Source organism: Acinonyx jubatus, chromosome A3, assembly GCF_027475565.1.
Source record: "Acinonyx jubatus isolate Ajub_Pintada_27869175 chromosome A3, VMU_Ajub_asm_v1.0, whole genome shotgun sequence".
In the NCBI taxonomy this organism is placed as follows: domain Eukaryota; kingdom Metazoa; phylum Chordata; class Mammalia; order Carnivora; family Felidae; genus Acinonyx; species Acinonyx jubatus.
In genome coordinates, this window is record NC_069388.1 from 63,184,525 (window position 1) to 63,200,731 (window position 16,207).

Genomic DNA, 16,207 nt, shown 5'->3' on the forward strand with positions numbered 1-16,207 from the left:
ATCCTACTTCGGCTTAGGTCATGATCTCACGGTTCACGAGTTCAAGCCCCACGTCCGGCTCTGGGTTGACAGCTCAGAGCCTGGAGCCTGTGTCAGATTCTGTGTCTCACTCCCTCCTTGCCCCACCCCCCAGCTCGTGCTCTGTCTCTCTGTCTCTGTCTCTCTCAAAAATTAAATAAACAAAAATAAAATAAACAATAATTGTAGAAATAAATTAATATTTATAATTAATATTTATAATTTATAAATAAATGTGAATAAATTAATATGTATAATTTATAATATATTATGAGAAAATAAATATAAATAAATATTAAATATAAATAAATAAATAAATAAATAAATAAATAAATAAAAATTTTAAATGTTTGTTTATTTTTGAGAGACAGAGAGACAAAGCGTGAGCAAGTGAGGGGCAGAGAGAGAGGGAGACGCAGAACCCAAAGCAGGCTCCAGGCTCTGAGCTGTCAGCACAGAGCCCAATGTGGGGCTTGAACTCGTGAACCGCGATATCATGACCTGGGCCCTAGCCGAACGCTTAACCAACTGAGCCACCCAGGCGCCCCCTGCTAATGATAATCAACATTAAAAATTTTTTTTAAATAATAAATTCTACAATATAAACGTTAACCTAATTACTTCTGAGTGGCAGGGAGAGAAAATAAAGCCTAACTGCCAAACCTCATTTTAGTTACTCACCAGCCTCTTCGTCCTTCCAAAGCTTTTGCCTGAACTCTTGAAAAAGATAACGAATTGGCATGAATTAGGCAATGTGTCAGGCTCATCCTATGGAGTACTCCATTAAGCCTATAAAATTCAATAAATTAATTTATTATTTATTAGCAGAATCATTATTCCTATTTTTGAGGTGGCGCTCAGAGAGGCTAACTTACCGAAGTTCACACAGCCGTTAAGTATCAACATCAGCTTAGAAGCCAGCCAGGTTCATTTGCCTTCAAAGCTTCCCTCCCCCCGCCCCCATTAAACCATTCTGTTTCACCAAAACCTAGAATGGTTTGCTGAGTGTCATCTTACGTTTTCCCCAGCACCCTCAGTAAGAAAAGGCCTCTCATCCAAAAACATAACAGTTGACACTGCTAACAGAGTTCAAAGCATCTCCTGTCATCCTCTCAATTCCTTTGATAACAACCACATTTAAGAATGTTTTGCAGCCTTTAAACTGGCAAATATTGCAACATCAAGCATTTTTAAAAACCAGTGATCAAAATGAACAGGATTTGTATTATAACTTCATGGTTTTCGACCCTCACCTTGGATGGTCCAGTGAAAATAAAGGTAACATAAACTCAGAAAGTAATGCTTTCTGAATCACAACGTTTGTTTTATTATTTTATGTTATTTTTTTAAGTAGGCTTTACATCCAGTGTGGGGCCCAACATGGGGCTTGAACTCACAACCCTAAGGCGAGGACCTGAACTGAGATCAAGAGTTGGACGCTTAACTGACTGAGCCACCCAGCCTCTTATATATACATATATCTATATATATATGGATTGGATTTCCTTTGTTACTCTGAAGTGACACTAAAAAATGATAAAATTTGTTATTAGATACATGCCAACCAGAGGAACCACCTCAAAATCTGACCTAAAGTGAAGGTTGGGGGGAACAGAATATCAGAATGTATCTCTTAAGATATTTAAATACACTACTGCCATTTATTTTTCTCTTTGGACTTGTTTTAATATAAAAACACCTCCTAGGGGCGCCTGGGTGGCTCAGTCGGCTAAGCGTCAGACTTCAGCTCAGGTCACGATCTCACAGTTCGTGGGTTCGAGCCCCACGTCGAGCTCTGCTGACAGCTCAGAGCCTGGAGCCTGTTTCAGATTCTGTCTCCCTCTCTCTCTGACCCTCCCCCGTTCATGCTCTATCTCTCTCTGTCTCAAAAATAAATAAGCGTTAAAAAAAATTTTTTTTAATAAAAATAAAAACACCTCCTAAACCATAAAACATATTTCCTTCCCAGTTCTAAAAATAAAGCAGCCCAAATACTGCTGTGAATTTTTTTCATTATATATATAAAAAAAAAAAAAAAAGCACCTCCAGAATTACAAATACGTACACTTGCTTCAACCTGACCACCCAGTGCCACAGGTTTATAAATTGTATAAAAGCATAGAGCGTTAAGATGTTTACTAAAAATTATTAATAGGTTTTCAGGCTTATGTAATTTAACTTCCCTGTGACTATTTTATAAGTACTACCTCCACTAACAAAATAATATGTTTGGCTTGATAGATTAGTCACGTACTCATACGACGCTACAGGTGAACCAGGCACATTGTTGCATGCGGTGGGATGTCATGGAAACATCGAGAAGGGTGTGGCCGGCGTGTGGGGGAGCATAACCAAAAAACAGTTGTCAGTTGATTCTTCACTAATTTTGGTCTTCTCAGAATAAAGATGTCAGCTGTCCTTTCTTACAAGACAATTCGTTTAGAAGACTTTCCTGAAATACTTTCTTCCTGAAATAGACAGAACTGTAGGCCGATGTGTCATTTTAGTTAATCAAAACAAGTAGGCAAATTAGTCTCTTTTATTTTTTTAATGAATGTAATTTAACGGTATTTAATTTGCATACAGGAAAGTTCACCCAGAAAAAAAAAAAGTCTCCATATAATGCACTTTTGTAAACCTCCACAAAGCCCTTCATTAGGAGACCTAATTGATTTTTCCTACCCACTCCTGGGGGGGAGAAAGCTATCACAGTACCTGCTTATTCACTCAGAGAAGAAATGGGTGTGCCTGATGTTTCAAGCAGAGATTTGGGTTAAAAAGTCCTGTGGCTCTGTTCTTATGGGGAGATCTTGGCCAATGCTTGTTTGGAGCATTCAGGAAATCTGTTTTTCTATAATAAAAAAAAAAAAAAAAAAGGAAATCTGTTTTTCTGAGCAATAGGGGAACATCGCTTGTCTGCTTGGTGTCCTCCCCATGGGCCCAATTTAGTTCAGCTTGCAGCCTTCAGTGGAACTATTTTATTTCTTGCTTATTTAAACCTGCCTTGATCTGAAAGAGGGACTTGGAGGCTTTTTACAGTGACGCATAGGATATACCATATGAAATAAATGAGAAAGTGAGGATTATTGAAATCAGAAAGCCAGGAAAATATGATGAAGCCAGGATGAGAGGTCAGTACAGAAAACACATACCATAAGAGCTCTTGTGGTTGATAGAGTTTGGTCATCCGTTTGGCTCTGGATTGCACAGGGACCAGAGCAAGAAGAGAAACGAGGACAGTTGTAAGATTTATAGTGCCTGGAAGTTGAAGCAAAAAGGGTTGATCTCAAGTCTAGCCTTGCCCTGGTGTTGGAATGTGACATGAGTTTTCCCACGGGCCCTCATCAAGATGGCGCTGTGTGATGTCATGGACTAGCTCCTCAAAACATCTCTTCGAGAAATATGGCTTTTCTCGTACAAGCCCTTATGTGCCAGCAGATGGCCAAAGGCCTCGGCATGAGTCTGTAAAGCCAGTTCTTCAAGGGGCCTTTCCCTGGACTGACTTTCTTCTTTAGTAATTTGTTTTCTCTCAAAGGCTCTCCAAGCTTTTCTGTCTTTCGCCTCTCACTTCCTCCCAAGCCCTTCCCTGCTGCTCGTCCCCATACTCTCTGCTAGCGTTTACGAGATTGGAAATTCTTCACCCTGGAGAGTCTCCGAAAACTGCCTTTGCCCTCCCCACTGACTGAAAGAGGCTTGCCTTGGGGCTTGTAGCTCGTTTAAGCAAGTGGGGCATGGTGCCCACGCAGGAGTCATCTACACCCACCAGCACTCATAGCCCTGGGCCTGGCCAGCATGCTCCCTGAATGTCCATTTCACGGGTGACAAAACTGCAGCCCAGCAAGTCCAGAGAGCTTGCCTGTGGCAAGCAGTTCAACGTTGGTGGTGAAGAGTGGCAGAAGAGCCAGGGCTAGACCCTTCTTCTCCTACGACTCTTCTCTTTTCACCATGCTCATCCCATGTCCAGTAAGAAGATCATCGTATTTGTGGACCTTTTGGTTTGGTTTTGTTTTGAGTCAGTTGACAGTCTCTGCAGAAGCTTTCTTAACTGTGTCCTTCAGACGTGAGAGACATCATCACAAGGAATCAGAAGGCTGGCGTGTTTAAAACTCGGAAAATATCAAGCGGGTAAGATACCCTTCTGCATTAAAACACTCTGGTTTTCTCACTACTAGGGATGATTATTTAAAAAATAATAGCTAACATTTGCTGAGCATTTACTGTCGGTCAGGCCCTGTTCTAAGCACTTTAAAAGTATCTCATTTAATGTTGAAAAGAACTTGTAATGAGGCAGACGGACATTTTCATTATCTTCAATTAATAAATGAGGAAAACTGAAGTGTATTGAACCCTGGGTTGGGAATGATTTAAGGGTTGAGAGTGTACAGGATGAGGCTGGGGAGGTCCCTCGTGAGACCTCCTTATGAAGGCTCTGTTACTAGGGGCAGTCTTGCTCCCAGGGACTTTTTCATTGTCCTGACCTGGGGAGAGGATTGCTACTGACATCTGGTAGACAGAGGCCAGGGATGCTGTTAAACATCCTACAATGCACAAGACGGGCCCCTTTGAGAAACCTCGCTCCATTCATGATTGTAAAATGGGCTAGGTGTCCTTTCCCTTTCAGATTCTGTTGATTCCTATTCAAACTTAGAGAAACGTCTCCCCTCAACCAAAACAATAGTGCTTTCTGTGATGTTACATTTCCTTTTGCCCTAATGATAGGAACCAGAAGAGTGAGTAATCATCGTTCAGTACTTTTCCCATGAAATGTCTGTATTTGTGCATTTTTCATGCATAGGTCAAACCCCAGACATTAGAAGAACAGTCTGATTTTTAACTAACTATTTAATTTATTTATTACTCTTAACCTGTCACCCTTTGATATTTTGAGTTTTCTCTGTGTTGAAGATGCTTTCCCACCCAAACTGCTCGGTTTGGGGGTGTGGGAGGGAGATGAATGAACAGCAACAACGCTTAAAACGTGCAGCGGTCAACACATTGGGATGAAGCCATGGAATAGCAATAATTATTTTTCTCTCCTGTCAGCTGGTGAAGATAATGGAGTGTCCACGTATGTGTTTTGAAATTTCGCAGTAGAATGTCAGAGTGGGCTGGTGGCACAGGGGACAATGTGCTCTGTGTTCCTCATATAAATAACAAACCCTTTCTGTTTCCCAGAAAGCCTCAGGCAGGTCAGGATAAAGAGCAATCTGTTACCTGTGTATCCTTCATTCTTAGGACAGCCTTCACTCCGCGGTGTAGACTGCCCTACCCTTCTGGGGAGGCCTTCTTTAGGGACGTGATTTGCAACCTGGTCTTTTAGTTATCAATCAAAAGCACATTTTCTATGTTGTCCTCATTTACATTTATTTAATGCTTAAGGTCATTTGTGACCATTTGAGTGTATTTCAGCATATGGAATCAGGGAATAATAGATTTCAGCATCATGCTGTGAAGTGAGATTGTGTTTTTACAAGACATAATGTTGTTTACTGGGTGTTAATAATCACTAATTAATAAACATATCTACATTTCTAAAATGTGCCATTTTGAGGAATAAAAATGTCAAGTGTTTAACTTATGGAGTGCAACAGAATTTGCTGTCATCTTTTCATAAAATAATTGTTACAGAAAGAAGCAAAATGTCGTTATTCAACACAGGACGTATCCAAAATGGCCTTTGTTTCTATTTACCTGTTATTAAAAATGCGATCTCTAAATATGTTGTTCTGATATGTACCTGGACATATAATATGGCAATAGTCTTATAGGAACCTCCCAAGGTGAGAGATTTGGGTTTTTTGTCTTTATCTTCTATTCATTGTGGTCAGTTTTTTCTCTTCTGACCTCTGCAGGCATTTTGTCCAAAGTCTACTAAAAACACTTTGCCAGATAACCGGCGGATGAGTCAGACCTTGAAATGCCTTGATCTCATATTAAGAAGCTACTTGACCACTTAACCTTCCAGAAGCTAAGAGGGAACTGCCAACCAGTGATGTAGTAATCAGCATTTCCCTTCTCTCCACTGCTTTCCCACCCATAACCAGTACAATATGATGAGCACATTAGTTCCATGCGAGAAGAAATAAAAGGAAACTGTTCACAAAAGAGCTAAGATATAGTTCAATGTTCTTTTTTATTGCCTCAATGCCTATGCAGAATTTCTCCTCCAAATTGGAGGTGTGGGATAACAGTAGCGACAGATAACTAAGAAGTATTTACCATAGCTACAAAGCCCACCTGTGAGCCCAATATTTCTGCTATTGAAAAGCACTTCAAAGCTTGACATGAAGTTTGGAACAGCCGAGAGTTTCCTGTGACTTCATTCGCAAAGGAGATGTAACAGCAGAAAGGTGTATCAGGGTATGAGGACACGGGGCCTAGGAAATGGTGTGTTTTTAGAAAGGAGCGGGAAACTGCCCAGAAATGGCAACGGCACCCCAAGCTCCCCTTCCCGCTGCTCCAACAGCATGCTCAGTGACCATCAGCCTCCTCTTGCCTCTCAGCCAGGACAGACCCGGGTGCCTGTGGGGCCCCACATTTTGAGGGCTCTCTTCAGGAGAATGAATTTGATGACATCTTTGGCAAATTTTACAGAAGCATTTGACCATAGGGACACATCACTGGGGCGCCTCATGTGCTTGGAAGGAGCCTGTGCAAGTAAGGGACCCAGATACTTAAGCTCCACTAGCTTCACAACGAACCCACCCCTGCTCTCCTAAACATCACCACCCTTGCCTAGAATAACGCCCTTCCTTTAATAACAAACTTTCTCACTCCCCCTGTTCCATTCTAATCCCAGTCTAATTGTTGCGTAGTGAGACAGACATATTTGTGGAGGCCCGGGAGCTTTAGCCCCGGTGAAGGAAGATCTAGGATGCCCATTGATGAAGCGTTATATCCATTTCATCTCACAGATCTTAATACAGTCATTTGATGGTTCACGTGTTTATCCATCCATGTAGCCATCCACTCATTTAACTGATAGGTCCAAGGCATTCTGCCTTTGAGAATATAAATATGGAGTTAGCGAGAGTAACTTGTGAACAAAGGAAATTGTGCTGCTAAATATAGCCGAAGAGTGGTGGAAAGAGCAAGGATATTTACGGCTTCTCAATTGTTAGGTTTATCTGAAGCTGTCTTCAAAACCTTGACTGTCTCATAAAAAAGCATTTGGAGCTTTTGACGTCTACATATTTCTGGGTGTTCTAGAATTAGTGAATGGCGTCATTCTCTGGTTAATATTAGTTAACAGTTACAGTATTTTTTAAAATCTATTAAATATACCCTGCTGTGATATTAAAAGTAAGTTTCTACCGAAGAAAAGAGTTTATCTTTGTGTGAAAATTGCTGGCGAATTTAGGCCTGTGACTTGTATTATTCTTTGATAAACCATTAATTTTAGTAAACTATGGAACTTATTATAACATTTAAGACTTCTTTATAACCCAAATTTCACCTTTATGTGGGCCCCCAGGACTGGCTATTGGCCCCATTGCCCTACTGCTTTTTAAGATTTATGTCTTTTCTGAGGCTCATTTCCTTTTAAAGGTTAAATCAAGGGTGTGAAAAATGATTCTAAAAGTGTAAATGTCTACCAAGTGGGATCCAGTTGCTGATTTTTCTAGGCCTTCTGCAGCCTGCCCTCACTTCCTTCACTCTCCTCATTCAGTCTAGTTCCCTCTGCTTCCCCAGCATATGCCTTCTCCCTTGGCCCTCTCCAGGGGCCTTCTCCCATGGCCACCCAGGCCTCTGCACTCTCTGGACACATTTGGTCTTTCCCATCACTGGCCTTAACCAGTCCTATTCCCTTCCCCCTCGTCCTTCTAAATTCTTCCTTGTAGGATGGCCTAATTATCATTTATCCTGCCTTAATCTTGCCATCCTTTTAACTTCCATTGGCCTTAGACTGATCCCACAGTTAAAAGTGCCATATTCTCTTATTGCTCAAAGCATGTTGACTTTGTCTTTTGATTCATTTCTTTTTTTAAAAATTTATGTAATTTATTTTTTTAATTTACATCTAAGTTAGCATATAGTGCAAAAATGATTTCAGGAGTAGATTCCTTAATGCCCCTTACCCATTTACCCCATTCCCCCCCCACACACACAACCCCTCCAGTAACCCTGTTTGTTCTCCATATTTAAGAATCTCTTATGTTTTTGTCCCCCTCCCTGTTTTTATATTAATTTTGCTTCCCTTCCCTTGTGTTCATCTGTTTTGTATCTTGAAGTCCTCATATGAGTGAAGTCATATGATATTTGTCTTTCTCTGACTAATTTCACTTAGCATAATACCCTCTAGTTCCATCCATGTAGTTGCAAATGGCAAGATTTCATTCTTTTTGATTGCTGAGTAATACTCCATTATATATATATATACCACATCTTCTTTATCCATTCATCCATCGATGGACATTTGGGCTCTTTCCATACTTTGGCTATTGTTGATAGTGCTGCTATAAACATTGGGGTGCATGTGCCCCTTCGAAACAGCAAACCTGTATCATTCGGATAAATACCTAGTAGTGCAATTACTGGGTCATAGGGTAGTTCTATTTTTAATTTTTTGAGGAACCTCCATACTGTTTTCCAGAGTGGCTGCACCAGTTTGCATTCCCACCAACAGTGCAAAAGAGATCCTCTGTCTCTGCATCCTCGCCAACATCTGTTGTTGCCTGAGTTGTTAATGTTAGCCATTCTGACAGGTGTGAAGTGGTATCTCATTGTGGTTTTGATTTGTATTTCCCTGATGATGAGGGATGTGGAGCATTTTTCCATGTGTCGGTTGGCCATCTGGATGTCTTCTTTGGAGAAGTGTCTATTCATGTCTTTTGCCCATTTCTCCACTGGATTATTTGTTTTTTGGGTGTTGAGTTTGATAAGTTCTTTATAGATTTTGTATACTAACCCTTTATCTGATATGTCATTTGCAAATATCTTCTCCCATTCCTTTGGTTGCCTTTTAGTTTTGCTGAGGTTCATTCATTTCTTGACAAATATTTCTGTCACTTTCTACACACCAAGTACTGTTCTAGGTGCCAGAGATGTAGTGATGAACAAGACTGAGAAAGCCCATGCCTTCTTGGACTTCACACTCTAGCAGGGGAGACGGATAATTTTCTTGAAGGCAAAGATTCTGCTTAATATGTTTTTATATTCCCTGAAGCAATTAGTATGCTTTATCCCTGCCATAGAAAAAGGTTTTTAAGATTTGTAGTTGGGGCACATTTTGAAAGACATGAATCCATAAGGCTTATGGAACCAAATAATTTTTAGTAGGAGGAAAGTCAAGCTCTGGAGACTCAGACATCAGTTTATACATCAGATAGCTGACTTTCATTTCAGGATAGGCTTCTTCTCAGGAATGCCTATGCCGTGTCTATAGACAAACTGACATTGTAAGTAGGCATTTATCTGTCCTTTGTCAGGTTGAAGAGGAAGGTTAGAAGAAGGTAACTGAGATAAGGAGGCTGAAGGCTGTCTTTGGGAAATTTTCTGATAAACTATACCTGTTAGTGAGTTTTGCTAGAATTATGTAACAGAATCTTGAGAACTGCTGACAATTCTAGAGATGCCACAGTCCTGTTTCCTTCCATTGCTATCTTGGATGTGGGGGAAGGAAATTACTACATGTGCTTTCTATTACGAACATTTTTTATTTGCCTGACAAATTTAAAGAAGGATCCATGTCCCCTACTCTTCAGTGTTTTGCCCTGAAGAAACCAGCTCCCACAGGCATATTATCCAGTTTTTGATTATTTTTATAGAGTTCTCCTTTTTGTATTAAAATGAGCCAGATTTTAACAGTTGGGGACATTGTATTTTTTAAGGCATCCTCTTAAACTGCAGTAAATTAAAAATTAAGGCCTCTTATTCTAAAAAAAACATTATATTAACTCTTTGGACATGCGGTTTCCTACTCCTCACCAAGATCAAAATCTCACTATCCAAATTTGGCCAAGTTCAATATTGATAGCCAGGTGTGCATGTCAGGCTACTGCATCCTCTGCAAAAATGCCTTCTAGTTTTAAGAGAAAAATCACTCCTTTATGGAAATGTGTATCACCGAAGTTACATATCAAATAAAAACATCTTTATTTTCTTTATTTTTTTATTTTTTAGAAAAAAAATTTTTTTTAACATTTTTATTTATTTTTGAGAGTCAGAGTGCGAGTGGGGGAGGAGGAGAAAGAGAAAGAGGGAGACACAGAATCGGAAGCAGGTTCCAGGCTCTGAACTGTCAACACAGAGCCTGATGCGGGGCTGGAACCCACCAGCTGTGAGATCATGACCTGAGCCAAAGTCAGATGCTTAACTGACTGAGCCACCCAGGCGCCTCTCTCTCTCTCTTTTTTTTTTTTTTTTTTTTTTTTTTAGAGAGAGGGAGAGAGCATGTGTAAGTGGGGGAGTGGGCAGAGGGAGAGAGAAAGAATCTTAAGCAGGCTCCGTGCTCAGCACGGAGCCCCACCCGGGGCTCAATCCCACAACCCTGAGATCATGACCTGAGCCAAAATCAGGAGTCAGAAGCTCAACCGACTGAGCCACCCAGGTGCCCGAAACGTCTTCATTTTCAAAGGATTTCTTCACTTTAAAATGGACAAGGGGCAATCTTAAAATATTTTTTTAGAGAATGGCCACATCATAATCCATTGCTAAAAACTAATTGTTTTTTAATTTTAATAATAGTCTGTTTTCAGTATTTTGCCATTACAAACAGTGCTGCAGTGAACACATCTGTACGTAGACTGTATATTTGCAAGTATATCTACACAACAGACTTTCAGAAGTGAACTTTGTCTATTCATATGGCTCTACCAAAGGGTAAATTACTACCTCTTAATAATATATTTTCCTATCTGTTAAGACTAGTCCCTTGTCATTATGCTTTCTTTTTACAATTTTCTAAAATTATGTTGGTATTTTTATTACACTGGCATTTTCATTGTGATTGAAAGAAATATAATTTACTAAGCCTTGACGTCTTTATGACTGAGTCTTCCTATTCAAGAACAGGGCGTTTTCTTTTTATTCAAGTTTTTCCAGATGTTTCACTGGCACTTAAAATCTTTCTTCATGTCTCTTGTTAAGTTTATTTTTGGAAATTAGTTTTGTTTCTCTTGTAAATGAGCTCTTTTCTTTCATATATTTTCTAACTGGTTGTTATATGTATGTTTATAAAGGAAGCTACAGGGTTTTGTATAGTAAATGTTTAGTCATCTCTATGAGTTATTGTTTCTGAAGTTTGTCAGTTTATTTTCTTGAATTTTCCAAATAAACAATCACATCATCTGCAAACGATGACGATTTTGACTTCTTTCCAATTCTTATACCTCTTCTTTTGTATCCCTTGTATACTTTTATTGGATAAAAATTTCCAGGATGATATTAAATGATAGGCATTTTTGAATATGACTTTGTTGGGACTCCTCTAATATTTCACCATTAGCTATGCATTAGCTTTTGAGTGGAAATATATATGATATTTTTTATCTTGTTAAGGAAATTGTTATTGGTTCCTAGTTTTCAAGAGATTTTATTATAAATAAATTTGGAACTTCAGCAGGTGCCTTTTTTGCATGAACGGAGCTGAGCAAATTGTTTTTTTTAATTTCACCTGTAATTATGATAAGTCCTATTAACCAGTTTCCTAATATTAAAGCATCTCTGCATTTCTAGTCACTTGGTCATGGAGTCTTAATTTGTCCTTTAACATGCTGCTGTATTCTAACGTGATATCTGGAATTATTTTTATAACAAGTTTGTTGAGATACAATTCACATGCCATACAATTCACCCACTTAAAGTGTACAACTCAATGGTTTTTAGTATATTCACAGAGTTGTGTAACCATCATGATCAATTTGAGGACATTTTTATGTTCTAAAATATAAAAAGTGATACAAATGTTTTAAATTCTAAATAATAAAGTGACCCATTAGCAGTCACTCCCCATTGCCCCCCCCCCCCACTTTCTCCATCCTAGCACTAGGGGACCACTAATCTACTTTCTGTCTCTATGAATTTGCTTATTCTAGGCATTTCACATAAATGGAATCATACAACATGTGGTCCTTCATGTCTGGTTTCTTTAACCTAACATAATGTTTTGGTGTTCATCCATGTTTTAGCACATACCAGGATGTCATTCATTTTTATGGCTGAATAATACTCCACTCTATGGATAGACCACATTTACTTTATTTTATTTTAATTCCAACATGGATAACATACAATATTGTATTAGTTTCAGGTGTATTGATTCAACAATTCCATACATTACTCAGTGCTCATAAAGATAAGTGTAGTCTTAATCCCCTTCATCTATTCTACCCGTCCCCCAATCCATCTACCCCCTGGTAACCATCAGTTTGTTCTTTGTAGTTAAGAGTCTGTTTTTTGGTTTGTCTCACTTTTTTCCTCTGTTTTGTTTCTCAAATTCCACATGTGAATGAAATCATATAGCATCTATCTTTCTCTGTCTGGCTTATTGCGCTTAGCATTATACTCTCTATATCCATCCACGTTGTTGCAAATGGCAAGATTTCATTCTGTTCATAGCTGAATAATATTCAATCGTATATATATACTACATTTTCCTTATTCATTCATCTACTGATAGACACTTAGGCTGCTTCCATAATTTGACTATTATGAATAATGCTGCAGTAAATATAGGGGTGTGTATATCCCTTAAATTAGTGTTTTCATATTTTTTAAATAATTTTTTAAATGTTTATTCATTTTTGAGACAGGGACAGAGCGTGAACAGGGGATGGGCAGAGAGAGAGGGAGACACAGAATCTAAAACAGGCTCCAGGCTCTGAGCTGTCAGCACAGAGCCCGAGCGGGGTTCAAACCCACGAACCGTGAGATCATGACCTGAGCCAAAGTCAGACGCCTAACTGACTGAGCCACCCAGGCACCCCAGTGTTTTCATATTCTTTGGACAAATACCCAGGAGTGCAATTACTGGATCATAGGGTAGTTCTGTTTGAAATTTTTGAGGACCCTCCATACTGTCTTCCACAGTGGCTGTACCAGTTTGCATTCCCGCCAATAGTGCATGAGGGTTCCTTTTTCTTCACATCCTTGCTAACACTTGTTGTTTCTTGGTTGTGATTTGAGACATTCTGACAGGTGAGAGGTGATATATCATTGTGGCTTCAATTTGCATTTCCCTGATGATGAGTGATGTTGAGCATCTTTTCATGTGTCTGTTGGCCATTTGTAGACCCTTTTTGGAGACATGTCTATTCATGTCGTCTGCCCATTTTTTAATTGGATTATTTGAGGGTTTTTTTTGGTGTTGAGTTGTATAAATTTGTTATACATATTGGATACTGACTCTTTATCAGATATGTCATTTGTAATTATCTCCTTCCATTCAGTAGGTTATCTTTTAGTTTTGTGGGTTGTTTCTCAATGTCAGAGAAGTTACTGCCTGTGCTCTCTTCCAGGATTTTTATGGTTTCAGATCTCACATTTAGGTCTTTAATCCATTTTGAGTTTACTTTTATGTATGATATAAGAAAGTGGCCCAGTTTCTTTCTGTTACATGTAGCTGTTCAGTTTTCCCAGCACCATTTGTTGAAGAGACTTTTTTCCCATTGCATATTCTTACCTCCTTTGTCAAAGACTAATTGACCATATAATTGTGGGGTTATTTCTGGGCTTTCTTTTCTGTTCTATTGATCTATATGTCTGTTTTTGTGCCGGTACTATACTATTTTGATTACTACAGCTTTGTAATATAGCTTGAAGTGTTGAATTGTGATACTCCCAGGTCTGTTTTTCTTTTTCAAGATTGCTTTGGCTATTCGGGGTCTTTGTGGTCCCATACAAATTTCAGGATTGTTTGCTCCAGTTCTGTGAAAAATGCTGCTGGTATTTAGATAGGGATTGCATTAAGTGTGTAGTTTGCTTTGGGTAGTGTGGACATTTTAACAATATTGGTTCTTCCAATCCATGAGCATGGAAATGTCTTTCCATTTATTTGTGTCGTCTTCAATTTCTTTCATCAGTGTTTTATAGTTTTCAAAATATAGGCCTTTCACCTCCTTGGTTAAGTTTATTCCTAGGTATTTTATTATTTTTGGTGCAGTTGTAAATGGGATTGTTTTCTTAGTTTTTCTTTGTACTACTTCATTATTAGTGTACAGAAATGCCACAAACTTCTGTACGTTGATTTTGTATCCTACAAACTTATTGAATTCATTCATCAGTTCTAATAGTTTTTTGGTGGATGGATAGACTACAATTTTATTTATCCATTCACCATAGACATTTGGGTGGTTGCCATTTTTGGGCTATTGTGAATAGTGCTGCTATGAACATTTGTGTACAAGTTCTTGTGACAAATTTCATTTCTGTTGGGTGTATATAATCATATACTAACTCTATGTTTAACCTTTTGAGGAACTGCCAGACTGTTTTCTAAGTTGGCTGGACCATTTTATATTCCCACCAGCAGTGTATATGTTATCCGAGCTTTTTGCACTGATATTATGGTCCACAATTTTATTTCACAATCTTTATTAGATTTTAATATCACTGGTATGATGGCTTCTTAAAAGAATTTGGAAGCTTTTCTTATCTTTTGAACCACCTAATCTGGGTCACCCTAAGTTGCTACCATAATGCTAGATCAAAGCAATTTTTACCCCATTATTTTGGAAGCTATGACTTGAAGTTGGCAACAAATAGTGAAATTCTTATATTAAAATTGCATTATGCTTGAAAGTTCATAAGTTTGAAAAGAAAAAAGAAATGAAAACATGAAAAAACAATAATCAATTTGTGATTTCACATCTAATGCCACATAATTATAATTTGATATGAAATAAGAGCTAATTCTAATTTTTTATCATCACTTTGTTTTGCTCTTATGTAAGTTAATCAGCTGTCATAATTATGGAATCAGAGATACTTGAAATGGGAAATATAATTAGTAAAATAATTAGTACCTTTCATTCCAAGATTTCAAAACCCTTTACCAGTCCTCCTTAACCAGTGTGGAATATACTGGTCAACAACTTAGGAAATCCAAATGTTAAGTAAATCTGTCTTCCTTTTGGACTCTGAAGTTTCAGCTGAATTACAGACAAAAACACAGATCCAGAGAGTGGGGTCAGTTTTAAAGCCAGTCCAGAAATATACAACAAGCTAGAGCCATAGCTCTCAAACTTTAGTATCAGAATCATTTGTAGAACTTGTGACACAGAGATTGTTGGGCCTTATCCCCTGAGAGACTGAGGTGGGGGCCTAAGAGCTTGCATTTTGAGCAGGTTCCCAGGTAACCCTGCTGCTGCTGGTCTGGAGACCTCACTTGAGAACCACTGAACTTGGCGGTCTCTCTGAGCGTTTCCCGTTAAATTCTATAGTGTTTCATTGCTTTAAAGTTGTCCCAATTTTCATTCATTAAAACCAGCTCTATCCACCTTACTCCCATGTTTATTTTATAGATATCATGTATTTACAAAGAAAGTACAAGATCTGACATCCTGGCAACTCTTAATTGTCTGTAATTAATCAATCTTGTAGATCCTCTAAAGTAAAATTTTCATTGAGACCTCATTTTACTTCCCTTTCACCTTTCTCCAAGCCTTCTTTCTTAGTCTGGAAATGTGAATTAGTTCACTTCAGGATAAAAATCAAAAAGTTGGTCAGGTCATCTGTTTCAAGGAATTTATATAAATGAAATCCTGTTTTGGTTCATCTGTGATGTTGCTTCCTTCCCTTAGTGATCCAGGGGGGAGTGGGGTTTGTTGTTGTTGTTTTCTTTTGTTTTAATTGAAGTATAGTTGACACACAATGTTATGTTAGTTTCAGATGTACAGCGTAGTGATTCTGCAAGTCTCTACATTATGCTATACTCACCACGAGTGTAGCTACCCTCTGTCACCACACACTATTACAACACCATTGACTATTCCCTATGCTGTACCTTTTATCCCATGATTTGTTCATTCCACAGCTGGAAGCCTGTATCCCAGTTCCTTCACCCATTTTGCCCATCCCTTCATGTTTTTCCACTCTGGCAACCATGTTTGTTCTCCGCATTTATGGGTCTATTTCTGCTTTTTGTCTGTTTATTCATTTGCTTTGTCATTTAGATTCTACATGTAAGTGAAATCATATGGTCTTTGTCTGCCTTATTTCACTTAGCATAATACCCTATGGATCCATCCAT

At 38.6% G+C, this 16,207-nt stretch overlaps 1 protein-coding gene across 5 annotated transcripts in view; it reads left to right on the forward strand.

The window, feature by feature from the left end:
- Positions 1-16,207, forward strand: part of CAMKMT (calmodulin-lysine N-methyltransferase) — a 405,258-nt gene that overhangs the window by 347,477 nt on the left and 41,574 nt on the right. For 3 of the 5 annotated variants that reach the window (XM_027072551.2, XM_027072553.2, XM_027072550.2), the window contains exon 7: positions 4,077-4,143. The exons of the other annotated variants lie outside the window; for them this stretch is intronic. In XM_027072551.2, the coding sequence (XP_026928352.2) occupies positions 4,077-4,143 (67 nt within the window). The remainder of the gene's footprint in view (positions 1-4,076; positions 4,144-16,207) is intronic. 5 annotated transcript variants of the gene reach the window in all.